This window comes from Candoia aspera, chromosome 2 (assembly GCF_035149785.1).
Source record: "Candoia aspera isolate rCanAsp1 chromosome 2, rCanAsp1.hap2, whole genome shotgun sequence".
Classification (NCBI taxonomy): domain Eukaryota; kingdom Metazoa; phylum Chordata; class Lepidosauria; order Squamata; family Boidae; genus Candoia; species Candoia aspera.
Genome location: NC_086154.1, coordinates 206,235,975 through 206,249,145, shown reverse-complemented (window position 1 = coordinate 206,249,145; position 13,171 = coordinate 206,235,975). Strand labels below are relative to the sequence as shown.

At 37.5% G+C, this 13,171-nt stretch overlaps 1 protein-coding gene across 1 annotated transcript in view; it reads left to right on the top strand.

The window, feature by feature from the left end:
• Positions 1-10,059, top strand: part of SHC3 (SHC adaptor protein 3) — a 38,927-nt gene extending 28,868 nt beyond the window's left edge. Inside the window, exons 7-12 of the mRNA XM_063295238.1 lie at positions 769-895; positions 1,561-1,714; positions 3,153-3,249; positions 5,008-5,202; positions 5,906-6,201; positions 9,141-10,059. Coding sequence (XP_063151308.1) covers positions 769-895; positions 1,561-1,714; positions 3,153-3,249; positions 5,008-5,202; positions 5,906-6,201; positions 9,141-9,269 — 998 coding nt within the window. The 3' untranslated portion in view covers positions 9,270-10,059. The remainder of the gene's footprint in view (positions 1-768; positions 896-1,560; positions 1,715-3,152; positions 3,250-5,007; positions 5,203-5,905; positions 6,202-9,140) is intronic.
• The last annotated feature ends 3,112 nt before the right edge of the window (positions 10,060-13,171 follow it).

Sequence of the window (13,171 nt, the reverse complement as noted above, 5' to 3'; positions counted from 1 at the left end):
CAAGCTCTGCCCCTTTTGTACATGTATCGTGACTTTATGCCTGTACAAAAGGAGTGGGGTCTGTGTTAGACGCTATAGATCAGTGTCTCTCAACCTTGGCAACTTTAAGATGTGTGGACTTCAACTCCCAGAATTCCCAGCCAGCATGCTGGGGAATTCTGGGAGTTGAAGTCCATACATCTTAAAGTTGCCAAGGTTGAGAGACACTGATCTATAGACGTTTCTACTTAGAGGTGGCACTGAGAATGTGTGTTATTCAAATTCAAACTATTTCACAAGGTTTGAGGGAGTAAAAATGGTGGCCTTATGCAGGTGCCCTAAGTTTAAGAATTGCAGGGTAAAATTGCATTTTTTCCCCTTCCTTTCTGCTCCCTAGACCATTTTTTTCTTTTGTGGAACTTTTGTTAGTGTGTAAGCCACTTTGGGAGCTCTTTTGGCTAAGCAGCAGATAGGAATGCTTTGAAAAACAGTCTTGAGGTACCCTGAAGACTAATAAATGTATCAAACTTTGTTAAGAAAATGAAATATGTTATCACTTACATCAGGAGTAGACAACCTGTGGTTCCAGTCAGGTCCTCAAGTAACTTTTTTGCTTTACTTTCCAGTGATGGCTTGGTGGCTAGATAAGACTTTATACGTCATTAATATTACTTAGAATTTTTTTCTTATTAATATATAAAAGTCAGAGAATAAGATTGGAAAACTACACTACAGATTTCTCCTAGGATATATACTTGAATACTTTTCTTGTTTTCCCATCACTTCCAGCATGTCATATCCTTGAATGTTGTGATGGTCTTGCCCAGGATATAATCAGTACCATAGGGCAAGCATTTGAGCTTCGTTTTAAGCAATATTTGCAGTGCCCGTCTAAGATTCCAGCACTTCAAGACAGGTGAGTAGTATTATAGGGATTTGTTAATATACATACATACTTGTTTCTTCACTTAGTGGAATAACAAAGGAAGAATTATTTTGCTCAAGAGTTCTAATAGTAGATCTAACTGCAAATAACTAGAGTCTTCAGACATGATAATTGAATAGCATGTTGTTGTTGTTATTAACCTTTGAATAAATGTTATAAAACAGACTTCAAAGTGGATCTAGAGGTTGGGCTGAAATGTCTGGGAGCAGGACCAATTTTCAGTAAAAGTGAAGAAGTTTTTGATGTATTTGCATCCTATTTCAGGGAATGAGTACTCAGACTGAACCATAGTAGAGCTTTCAGTCCTAATGACAAAACCCTGACTCCAATAAAGAACATGCCATCTGTAACACACTATTGAAGATAAAAAGAGAATATCCTTTTTCACATTTCATATTTGCCCTTTGGAGGACATGAACTCAGAGAGAAAAAAGTACCTCAGTAAAATAGTCCAGATTGCTTAACATGTGCCCACATTCCCTCAGACTCTCGGATTTACAGATGCCTTCATTGGTTGATATAAAAACAAATTACTTGTTAACAAACCATTCCCATATTATAATATATGTAGTTGTTCATTATGATAGCAAATGAAGAAAAATCAAGAAGCAGATTAACCGAGCATCTCTCTGCAGGATGCAGAGCCTGGATGAACTGTGGATGGAAGAAGATAGTGAGGTGGCAGAACATCCCTACTACAATAGTTTTCCAAACAAAGTGCATTCCACTGGGGGCCTAATGGATGAAAGAGTCAAGGTCAAAATCCCCCCTATTTCTGATCCTGCTCAGGTAAGCAAAAGAATCCCCATGAAGGTCACTTAGTTTATTTACGATGAAGACGGATTGAAAACAGCTGCCTAAAAGATACAGAGAAGTAAAGGATAGGGAGGAACTTTGCTAATGCATCTCTAGCCAATCAATATAACTGCATTGCCCAAAGTTTTGATATCATAACAGAGGATGAAATACTTGTCCCTATTCACTTGATCTATGCCAGGTATGATTGTGTAAGTGTATAGGTCTATCACAGACCTACCTTGACATATTTTTATTTGACCTATGAAAGCTGCCCATTGCCCTTATTGGTTTCTTGCAACTTTTTATTACCCTGCTTGGCTCTGCAACATCCTTTCAAAGTGTCAGTAGAATTGTGTGCAGAGGAGTGGCCCCATCATAAATCTCTATTTCTGTACTGATAGAAATCCTGGTAATGCCACTGCTTTTGCTCATAGGAAGATCACCACTAGAGTCCTCTTCTACATCTAAGGCATCTTTGGGCTGTTTTTTTCCCTAAATTCCATTACTACTTGATGGGCACATATTAATGAGTGTAATCTCTAAGTTTAAAATGCAATAAGTAACATGGTATAATTTAGGGGGAGAATGGTATGTTATGTTGTTTCCATAAGTGACCCATATGTCAGAATGAGATGCTGGTGCAGTTGACTCAGGGTCAACAGCTTGACCTGAAGATCTCCTTCCTGCTGGTAATATTTCACATTAAGTTTTGTTTGGTTTTGTTTTTCCCCAGTGTGCATTAACTGAGTTTCTAAATTTTCTTGTATATCTGCATGCATAAATAAAGCGAAGGAAATATTTAAAACTGGATTCTTAAGCATGTTTGCCTTATACCTACTATTGATGTAATCATGCAATAAATAACTGTTTAGAAGGTTGTGAGGGAGGGCATGCTCTGGTGACTTTTGTTCCTTGCTACAATGCACTCTCCTAATTTAACTAAAGTAGTTAATTGCATTGGGAAGCAAAGGGAATAGTCATAGGACACTAAATCTTACATCAGTATGAATTTAGAATTATTGTGAAGGTAATCTCCCCTCCTCTTCCCTTCCCTTCCCTCTTTTTCTTTTCTTTTCTTTCTTTCTTTCTTTCTTTCCTTTCTTTCTTTCTTAAAATTTAATTGATTAGGAGAGGGTGATTAAACTGGAGGAGTTCCTTTTATAGATGTAATATACCAACTTTGTCATTTAGAATTACAGGGGTTAATAAAACAGGAAAGGAGTACAGTTTTCCAGAAGGTCATCATTACTCTCATCCTCCTATGCAAACTCATTCATGCTCAGGCATAGTGTCATACATGATGAATGAACGAAGACTGGGTTTGGGTAGAATTGCACCTGGACCGATCATAAAAAAAAGACCTACTGAAAATGCATTACAGTTTTTAAAGGTAACGTTTGCATGAAGAATATTTTTACTACCACCTTAGTCTGAATCAGCAATGGGAAAAGAGCAAATATACTACCAGAGCCAGCACATTAGAGGCCTATGTGGTGAAGACTGGCAACAGGCACCCAGCAGGCAAGGTAAGCTACACCCTTGTATTTTACATGGATGTTCAAGGTACAGGACTGCCTGCTTCCAATTGTTTCTGCTCACCCAATAAGATCTGATGGGCAAGCTTGCTCCAGGTTCTCACTGGGTTATCTTTATCTGGTAGGATAGTGCAATGATTCCTAAACCTGATCAGGCAGAATCAAATGAGGAACAAGTTCTTTCATTAGGCCATATATTCCATCCAGTATGAGTGGTAAACTGTTGCATGTAGCAGCTGATGGTCCAGTGAGTAGTGACCCTCTTTCCACCTATGTTAGGACAACAAGCTGTTGTATTCAGGCTCATCCATTTGTTGTTTTGGCTGTATTAAAAACTTCTAGGCTGGGCTACCATTTGTGCTGGGTCTGCAGAGAAAGGCTAGTAGATTATATCAACTGCATTGATGCTCAAAGTTTCATTAACGATTCTCATAAAATGGCCTTCTTTGGACTAACATTACATTTATTTTGTGTGAGTTTTAGTAAGCCCCTCTCCTTTGCACTATTCCTCCCTGATAGCTGTGCAGATGCATTAAAAAATAATAATGGATTTTCTAACCTTCCCAAGTCAATAGAGAGGTTGAGAAGGGGGGACATTGCTGCATTTGGTTGAACCTGGGTACATCCTTCCAGGAAGTCTTCCTCATCAATATGGGAAGGTTGGAACTGGAAGACACAAGGCCAAATCATTTATTAGTAACACAACTGTGTTCAAAAAGAAGCATTAAAATGTGCAGATGCAGGAAGCAAGACATTTTTAATGAATTTAATTTAATTTTAACTAATTTATTTTAAATGCCTTGACAGGGGTTGTATTGTGCTTGTAATATCTCCATTACATTGATAGTAAGAGTGATGGTTTCTAACAGCTAAGTGGACAAAAAAAAAAAACCAGATTTGGGAAACAGAGTGTGACTTTTCCTTATTTTTCAGTATGCATATGTGCCAGTACTTAAAGCAGAGACAATGAAATATGGATTTTTGGATTTGAGCACCTTGAACAGAGTCGCTGGGAGTCGGGTGGCATATAAATTTAATAAATTTATTATGATGATTATGATTATTTTCCTTCTTGTTAAGTTTATTGTCTTCATATTTCATGAATACTTAGAGAATCTTCTGTTAGTGGAGCTTTCTATTTTTATCCTGGCTAAATCTTGTTTTCACACTATGATTCTTTAGCTATTAATCTTATCCAGCAGAGTTCTTCTCTATTGCAAAAATCTGCCTGTAAGTTTACTTGAAGTCAATCTTACCACCAAGACCCTTTCCAGTATTAATTAAAAACTTCCCGCTTCCTGTCTCTGTCACTTTTATTGTATTCTTCTAAAAGTAGCAGTGATATTTGAGATGAATTGCTATTAACTGGCTTTTAAAGTTATTCCTAATCATTACATTTAGTTATTCCTGTAGAGGACAAGAAATATTAATATGTTATTGCCTCCCATTTTTTTCTTATCTGTTCGTATGGCTTTTTGTCCCCAGATAATGCTATTTTACTATTTGAAAATGAGAAAAATAAGGTTAAAAATCAGTACTGAGATAAACAAAAATTTTAAAAACTCCAGAAGTCTGACTGTTCACAGAAGGATAGAAAAGAAATACTGGAATGATGCAGTGGGTCAACAGTGATGCAGATTGAATTCTACATGATGGACAAAGAATGACAATTGAATTTCTAGAACTGAAGCAAAATGAGCTGTTGAATTCAAGATATATTGGTTTTCAAAGGTTATATTGGTTTCACAGGGTCTTTGGACATCTACAGCATGCCAGAAGGAAAATCTAATGTTAACCCATCAAAAGAGATGCCAACGTATGTGAACACACAACATATAAATATGGAAATTCTGCATGCTCTTCAGACAGAGGCTGAAAATTTGCTTACTGAAAAAATAGAAAGTACCAAAGACAGCAGACCAGGAAAAGATCTTTTTGACATGAGTAAGTTCATCTTAAAATCTTTTAAAAATCTCATTTCAAATAGATGATCTCTTTTTGCTTTTTAGAATTTATTAAATTGTCAACAATTTTATAATCATCAATATATTGGTTGAAAAATGCAATCCTGGAGAGATATTAAAATGGACACTTATTGGCTAATAAGATTATGACATGATTCAATTTCCCCAACAATTGGTAAAGCATGATCTAGTTTTGAACTGAGTTTTCACATTCCTCCTGCCTTTTTTTTTTTGGATAGTCAACTGTTTTAATAAAATAATAATGCTGTTGTTCTTTTATTACATATCACTCCATCACCCTACAGCCTCTCTTTTGCCCAAGTTTTTAATCTGAAAAACCCTTTGATCACTGTATAACTAAATTAGTACAGAAACACTCAATGCTATTCATAAAAATTATACTGAAATATATCTGGTTTTGGAAAAAAAGTTAATTGCAATTTCTTTTCTACCCAACTGTGGTAAAAAAAACACAGAGGTTTTTGACATGCAGTAGAATACCCCAGTTCAAGTTAGGCTGGTTTAAGACCCCTTGGTTCCAGTGGAAGAGAACAGTAGTTGCAATTTATCTGGATGTCTTTCCTGAGCACAGTACAGGAAAAGTAAGGAATTTGGACTACATAGAATGACTCCAGGGCTATTTATGTTGCTAATTTTCCTCTGTTATTTCCTCTCTTTATCAGGCCCTTTTGAAGATGCTCTCAAGAATCAAATGCCTGGGCCTGTTTTGAATAAGGCTACCTCAATTGAATGTACCGGTCCCCTCCTTTCCAGAGCAAGTGGGGCAGCTGTAGCAGAAGAACTGAGCACTGAACCCTGGTATCAAGGAGAGATTACCAGGAAAGAAGCAGAACAGCTCTTAAAAAAATGTGGAGACTTTCTGGTTAGGAAAAGTACCTCCAATCCAGGATCCTATGTACTCACTGGATTACAGAATGGACAAGCCAAACATCTTCTGTTGGTAGATCCTGAAGGAGTTGTAAGTATTTGACCCTACAGATAAAGAAGTCCTCTTTTATTTCAGGTTGTAGAAACACAGCCTTTTGCACTATCAGATTTCATCACTAAAGGATATTGATTAACACTTACTTTTGCTGGAGCAATAGGATATTCTAGGCAATAGAGAACCTTATCGTAGAGACTAGGGGCATTTTGAAGAGATGCTTCAGCTTGATGAAACCCACTGCACAGAATCCTGCTTCTTGAGGGATGCCACTTCACACACCCCAGATAAACCTTGTAAGAATTCAGAGTGTGCAAATCAGCCCCAATTCAATTCAGATTGAAAACCTGAGATTCAGGGGTGGCATGATTTGTTTCAGTTTTGCACTTTGAAATTCAGAGGTGATATGATTCAGTTCAGCTGGATACGAGTCAATAAAAGTTTCAGCTGTAATAGATAAGCATCAAAATACCTGCAACTGCTTCACAGGGGTGGAGGGAAAGGGATTACAATCAAGTGGGTGATAGATCTTTAGAGGAGAGCGACCCTGCAGAGGTTCAGCTTAATAGCCTCAAGGATTTCACTGCAGTAAAGTTTTGAAACATTACCCCTGCACTTCTTTTCAGATAAGATAGCAGGAGAAGGACAGGGCAGCATAATAACCCCGAAATTGCCCAGCCAAAAGTCAATGCAGTTGTGTAGAACCACTGGGAAAAAAAATTATATTCCAATTTTTAAATAAAAACGTTTAAAGAACAGTACTTTACTTGGCTGCCAGGCTTGTTGGCATGGTTTATTGGCAATGGAAGCATCCTCTGGAAAGGATATGAAGTAACCAAGATATTAGAAGTTGTTAAGAGTCCACTCTTCCTCTGTCTGTTTCTTCTTTGCATCAACCGAAGTATAAAACCATAATTTGCTTTGGTGAGATGCAACCTTAAATACTTTGTCCAGTTCTGGGCTGCATGCTTTAAAATGGATTGAGGCTTGGAGAAGGGAACAATCAGGGTACCGAAAACTAAGTCCTATAAATTACATTAATAGAGCATGCTTAGTTTTGAGAAAAGGTGGGTGAGATATGTTAACACTCTGCAAATACTTGAGAAGGTACTACATAGAAGAGAGTCAGGACCTATTCTCTCTTGTTCCAGGTTTGGGATGTTTAAGTTTGGACTGCTGCCCTGAGCTTAGGCTTGAACCTGATGGCCTACATGTCATTTTCTGCTGCTAAAAGTATTCCTGTGCAAAGCAACCTGCATGCTTCTTGGTTGAAAGTCTAGCTCTTGCCTTCTTCACACCCTCATCCCACTGCAAACCTCAGGCTCAGCAGAAGGCACTGCTCACTGTTCGAAGAGGAGAGCTTGGAGGGCACTGGATGATGGACTCCTCCATCCCAGTAATGTCCTTCTTCCTGTAGGCAAAACATCTCCACCCCAACCAACAACAGTAACAGAATGACAGGAGAATGGTTTATCTTTGTCTGTGGACTCTCACCCCAAGAGAACTTGCTTAAACAATTCTGGGGGAAGAGTGAGACAGGAACAGCAAAGCACACTCACAAAGAATAGCAGATTGTTATCCTTTTCCCAAGTCTGAAGGCAAAGTTTTTGAAGATACTCACCAGTTGGTCATGTCAGTATCAGAGAGCTCAGCACAACACTGTAGCCACCTGCCCCATGAAAGCTTTATTCATATATGGAAGAAAAGTTGTAGCCTGTTTAAGCCCCTGTTAAAGCCATAAAGTTCAGGTGGTTGAACCTCTCCAAAGCAATTTTGTGGCAACTAACCTGATATGGTGCTTTGGATCAGTTTGTCAATTCAGTGTATCAAATGACATGGTTTTGACATATGTATCAAATTCACTTCCAGTGACCAGCATGGCTAGCTTGCTTGTACATAGAACCATTTTCCTTCTGAAAGGGAAGAGCTCTGCTGGTATCCTGTGGAATCAGTTATTTATTTACAGATGAGTCTGTTCCAAGAATGCAGCAACAGCTCTTATTCTGGTTCCTAGGCAATTTCTTCCAAAGTTGAGTAACTTCCCATGTGACCCTTTTGAACCACATTCTCTTGAAGGTGTCTGTAACTCTGAGATGGTTTGGGTCATCCTTAATTTGGGAGTAAACTGCTTTCTCATAAGAAAAGAGAAGAAAAAACCCATCATTTTTCTTTCCTGATAAGAAGTTATAGTCCTGATATCACTTGAGGTAGAACAGGTAGTTCTGTATCATCACTAATACCAACAAAACTTCGATAAGATGCATCAACCTTTTTATGGATGCCTAAATTTCAGTGTTATTTTGTAGGCTGGTCTCTGATTCTTGATAAAGAACTAAGAAATAATAGGTGTAAGTCTCATGTTTGAACAGTAGAGGACAGTCAAAGATTATTTTCATAACATCCAGTGAGGCTAAATTGGGCTGAGGTTGTGAAACAGGGAAATGCTTCAAAGAGAAAGAAAACATGCCTCATTTCAGAAATAAGATTCTGATTGCCTCTCTGTTCAAAAAGTTGCCAGTTTGTTAAAAGTTACAGTTCCTAAGCACTGGATCCGAGCTCTTAAAGGATATCCTAGCACTCCAGTTTAGCTTTAGTCTTCCCATTCACAATGTGGTCCATGTATTTACTCATTTATATCAGTAAGTTTGACATTAAAAATATGCAAAGGAGTATACAAATGGGGGAAAGTAGTCTTTTTCACACCCATAGTATAATTTTTTTTAATATTGTGCTTTAGATCAGTAGAGTCATTCAAGCATAGTAGCTAAAGAAACAGGTTCATTTTTAAGTTGATCCCTCACTGATCTTGTTAACCTTCTCCCAGCCTGACCTTCCACACCTTATAGTTTCCCAGGCTGCCACACCTATCAAATCCATATGGTTGTCTTGTCACACCTGGGTTGGGCCTTAGGTTAAGCATCAAAACTACCTTCTCTGGCAAATGAATATGACTCCATGTCCTCTCTTATTTTCAGGTTCGTACAAAGGATCGTACCTTTGACAGCATTAGCCACCTGATCAAGCACCATCTTGAGCACAATTTGCCCATTGTCTCTTCTGGAAGTGAACTCTGCCTCCAGCAGCCTGCTGAAAAAAAACAGTGACTGGCCTTCTGGCTGATGAGATGTGCAACAAGCCACAATCAGAAATAAAGTGTAGCTGTAGGTCCATAGAAAAAGAACATCACCTTTTAAGGTTTCCATAGGCTAAAGAAATACCATACTGCAGGGTACTAAGAGAATTAATGTTCTTAGGATTGTGGAATAGGGAAGCATTTTAAAACTAGTGCTTAGAAGGCTTTCCAGAAAAGCGACTTTAACCAAAGTGTTCTCATTTCTTAACAGGAGCACTGCTTGTGTACATACATACATGTCCCATTCTATATAGATACAGTAGATAGTTATATTTTTGAAGTCAATCTGCTGAAGATTAGGACCATCTTTCTACTCTTCAATGCAGTTTTAACTGAAGAAAAGATCAGAGTTGTGTATGATTGTGAAGTTAGAATACTGTATAAATATCACAAGTCTTGTTTCCTTTAGAAAATTAAAGCTGGATATCATAAGGATAGATTTGTAACGTAATAAGCACAATAATAGAAAGCAAACAGAGAAAATGCACAAACTTCAGATAAAGAAAGTGAGTCTATGAGGTAGTATTCCAACAGGAAATGTTATCCTGAATCAACTTTTTAACATATTCTTGTTTCTCAAGTAAAAGATCATTTCCCCGCAATTAATGTCTCATTTAAATTCTTATATATTGCTACTCCAAATTGTTTGCAATTTGTTTTGACTTTGACTTGATGTGATCTGTGTATGAGGTACATGCAATGAATTTTCTAATATGCTGTATGAAATTACTTTGATTTAATAAAATAGTGTTCAGTATCAAGCTTGTATTATACGTAATTCTTCTTTCGCAGCCAAAACTATAATTATGTACTGATCTTTTTCTAGAAAAACTTCCAGGGGGTGGGTGGGGGAAGCATATATGGGGGAGGGGGGACTGTCTTGTTGGATGTATTTTTTACAGCCAAAGACTATATTTTTAGAAAATGGTCAGGTGAAGGTAGTAATGTGAAAAATGTGAAAAAGTGAAAAATGTTTTCCCTTTTTCATCCTTTACTTATTTGTGGGTGGTAGGTTGGTGGTGAGATTATCCATTTAATAGCTGCATGAAGCTGCTGGAAACTATTTTTGAAAGATGAGCCTATTGACAGGTATAAAAATATAAAGTCTCTCTTGAGCCCACATACCCTCAATTAAATTTTGGTTTTGGCAACTGGGCAAAAATGGTTTGCTATTACCGCCTTCTGGATTTTGTTTGAAGCTTCCCAGCCTAGTCTATAGCTTAGGCTGTAAATTCTGCCTACAGCCTAAAGATTTCTTGGTGGCTTCTCATCCAAGGACCAACCCATTTAACTTTTCCAATATCTGCTGCCACCTGCTCTGACATTTAGATCTATAAATTACATTAATTAACAACTTCCTTTAAAAGAGGCAATATTAAATCTCTAAATACAAGATTTGGGGAAAGGGGGACAATAAGGCATGTGGTCTTCTAGAGACATTTGTTTGGTACTGGAAGTGAGTCCCAATCTAGATGGACTCAGGTGGATTGAATAAGGCACCTTGCAATCTTCACAAAGCTAAGACTAAAGTGTCTTTCAAGTATACAACAAAGAATCCTCTGGCACCTTAAAAGCATACACTTCAGGGATTAGATTCTCCTCTATCAGCTGCATGAAATATTAGTCTGAGAAGAAATATATCAATTAAATTCAGGTGGATTAATCAACTCACCGATGCAGGAATATCTATGTCACACCCAATAACTATCTTACGAATAGCTGCCATTAAGAAGATAATTATAGCTGCCTGCTGTATCTTTGGAATTTCAATTCCCTCTGACTTCATACATTTCAAACAAATGCAGTTCTCTCTTTCTCTCTAGCTACTTTTGCATTGTCTATATCTATCCCATAATTCCAGGAGATGGAAACTGTGGTCCAAGACATTGAAGAGCACCAGGTTCAGGATGGTGAAGAGCTTCTCAGGTTTTACTTTCTATGACATCAACATTTACCTCTTAATGTTATGTATTTGTAGCAAGGTCACATTCAATAAATAATACAGAAAGCAATTTCTAGTTTGGAAAACTAACATCTGGAGAAGATAACCAAACAGTCCTTCTTGCTAGCAACCCAGCTGGCATAAAGTGAGCTCTTCATGAGGTATATTACCATCTGAACAATGGTATTTTGCTTCCAACTTATTTCAGAAAAAAAAAACACATAATATCTTACAGAGTTTTTAAATTAGAGACAGATGAAACATTGCTTATGATTCAAGTCACATCACAAAGAACAGCTGTTAACAACCATCCCAGGCAGTTTCTAAAAAAGAAAGAAAGAAAATAAAGAAGATATTGCTGTTGACTGCCTTTGAACTGGAGCTAATTAAAGATAGAAAACATTATTTTTCTGCCCACAATTTCAGCAAACTGCAAATCTGAGAGATTCAATTTTTGATTAAAAACAAAAATCATATGTTTTTATCTGGACTACCTTTTTTCTTGATAATTAGTTTTGTCCTGATGACATATCAAACGTGCAATTGTGTGTGCAAATACAATGTTTGCTTATTGCAGCATTCCCCAACTTTGTACTTTTCAGATGTGTAATATTACAGTTCTATCATCTAAGACAGTGTTTCTCAAACTCAGCAACTTGAAAATGTGTAGATTTTGACTCCCAGAATTCCCCAGCCAGCAAGGGCTCACAAACTGAAATTATTAACAGAAATTCTGGAGATCTGTTTCAAAATGATGAAAAAGACTGAATCTTTCAAGTAAGTATAATTCTTAGGACAATAATGGATATGTGTTAGTTACCTGATCCAAACATGATACAAATGTATTGAAACATTGCTTCAAGTGCTAGATCAATCTGTCCAAGTACAGATTGGGAAATGTATTTCATCCGTGGAGAAACAGTGACACAACCATATTCCTCAAGTTTCTTAGTCTAAACTATAGTCAGCATAGCTGTGGTGGTTCTATCCCTTAAATTCCCTAGTGGTACTCACTGTTTTCTCCTGCCAGTATGTTCTTAAAATGAACCTATGTCATTATGCAATCCTTTTCTAAGGGGAATTCTGAAGAGTATCTATTTATCTATCATCCATCTATCTATATCTATCTATATCCATCTCCATCTCCCTCATCTATCTCTAAGTCTATTATCTATCTTCAAAACACACTGCTCTTCCTTTGTTGCAAACCACACCTTCAGAGTACACTATATCAGGTATACATGCACTAGATGCAGGAGGACTTGAAAGTGAATAGAGGATGGGGTACACATGCTGGATCTGCCCCCTGATCTCTCTGACCTGCTTAACAAGTTCATCCAGGAGGTTTGAAGAAGAGCTGAACTCAGGTTCACTTCAACACAGCAATTGGACAGCCCCTGGTCTAATCAGCACCCTATTTTATTAGGATCTCAGATCACAAATTCAAGTCAACATGAGGACCACTTCACTTCAAACCTCCCAGTTCATCTAACAGAGATTAGTGAACTTCTGGGATGGAGCAGAGTCCTTTCAAACCCACATACATTCTGATGAATCCCTAAGGAAAACTATAATGTAGCATTATTCCAAAGGCATTCTGGGGGAACAAAATGACTATTGCTTCAACAATCTCTTTTACATTATAGGCAAGAAAATGAAATGTGAATTTAGAAACAAAAAATGGGGCAGAGAAACATTGTCCCAGGGTATAATGGTTCCTCTGTATTTGCTGGATTACTGTATGTGAAGTTGGAAATCTAAAGGAATTCTCCCTCCTTCATGTTGATCTCCCTTCTTCAGTTGATTACAAGGTTTGTTTTGCATCTCATCTGTCATTGCCTCCTTGGCTTGACTGCAGAAAGCCAGAGCCATTTTCCCTGCAATATATTTCCTGCAGGGTAGCTGTTGCTCATGACATTTTGTGGGCTTTG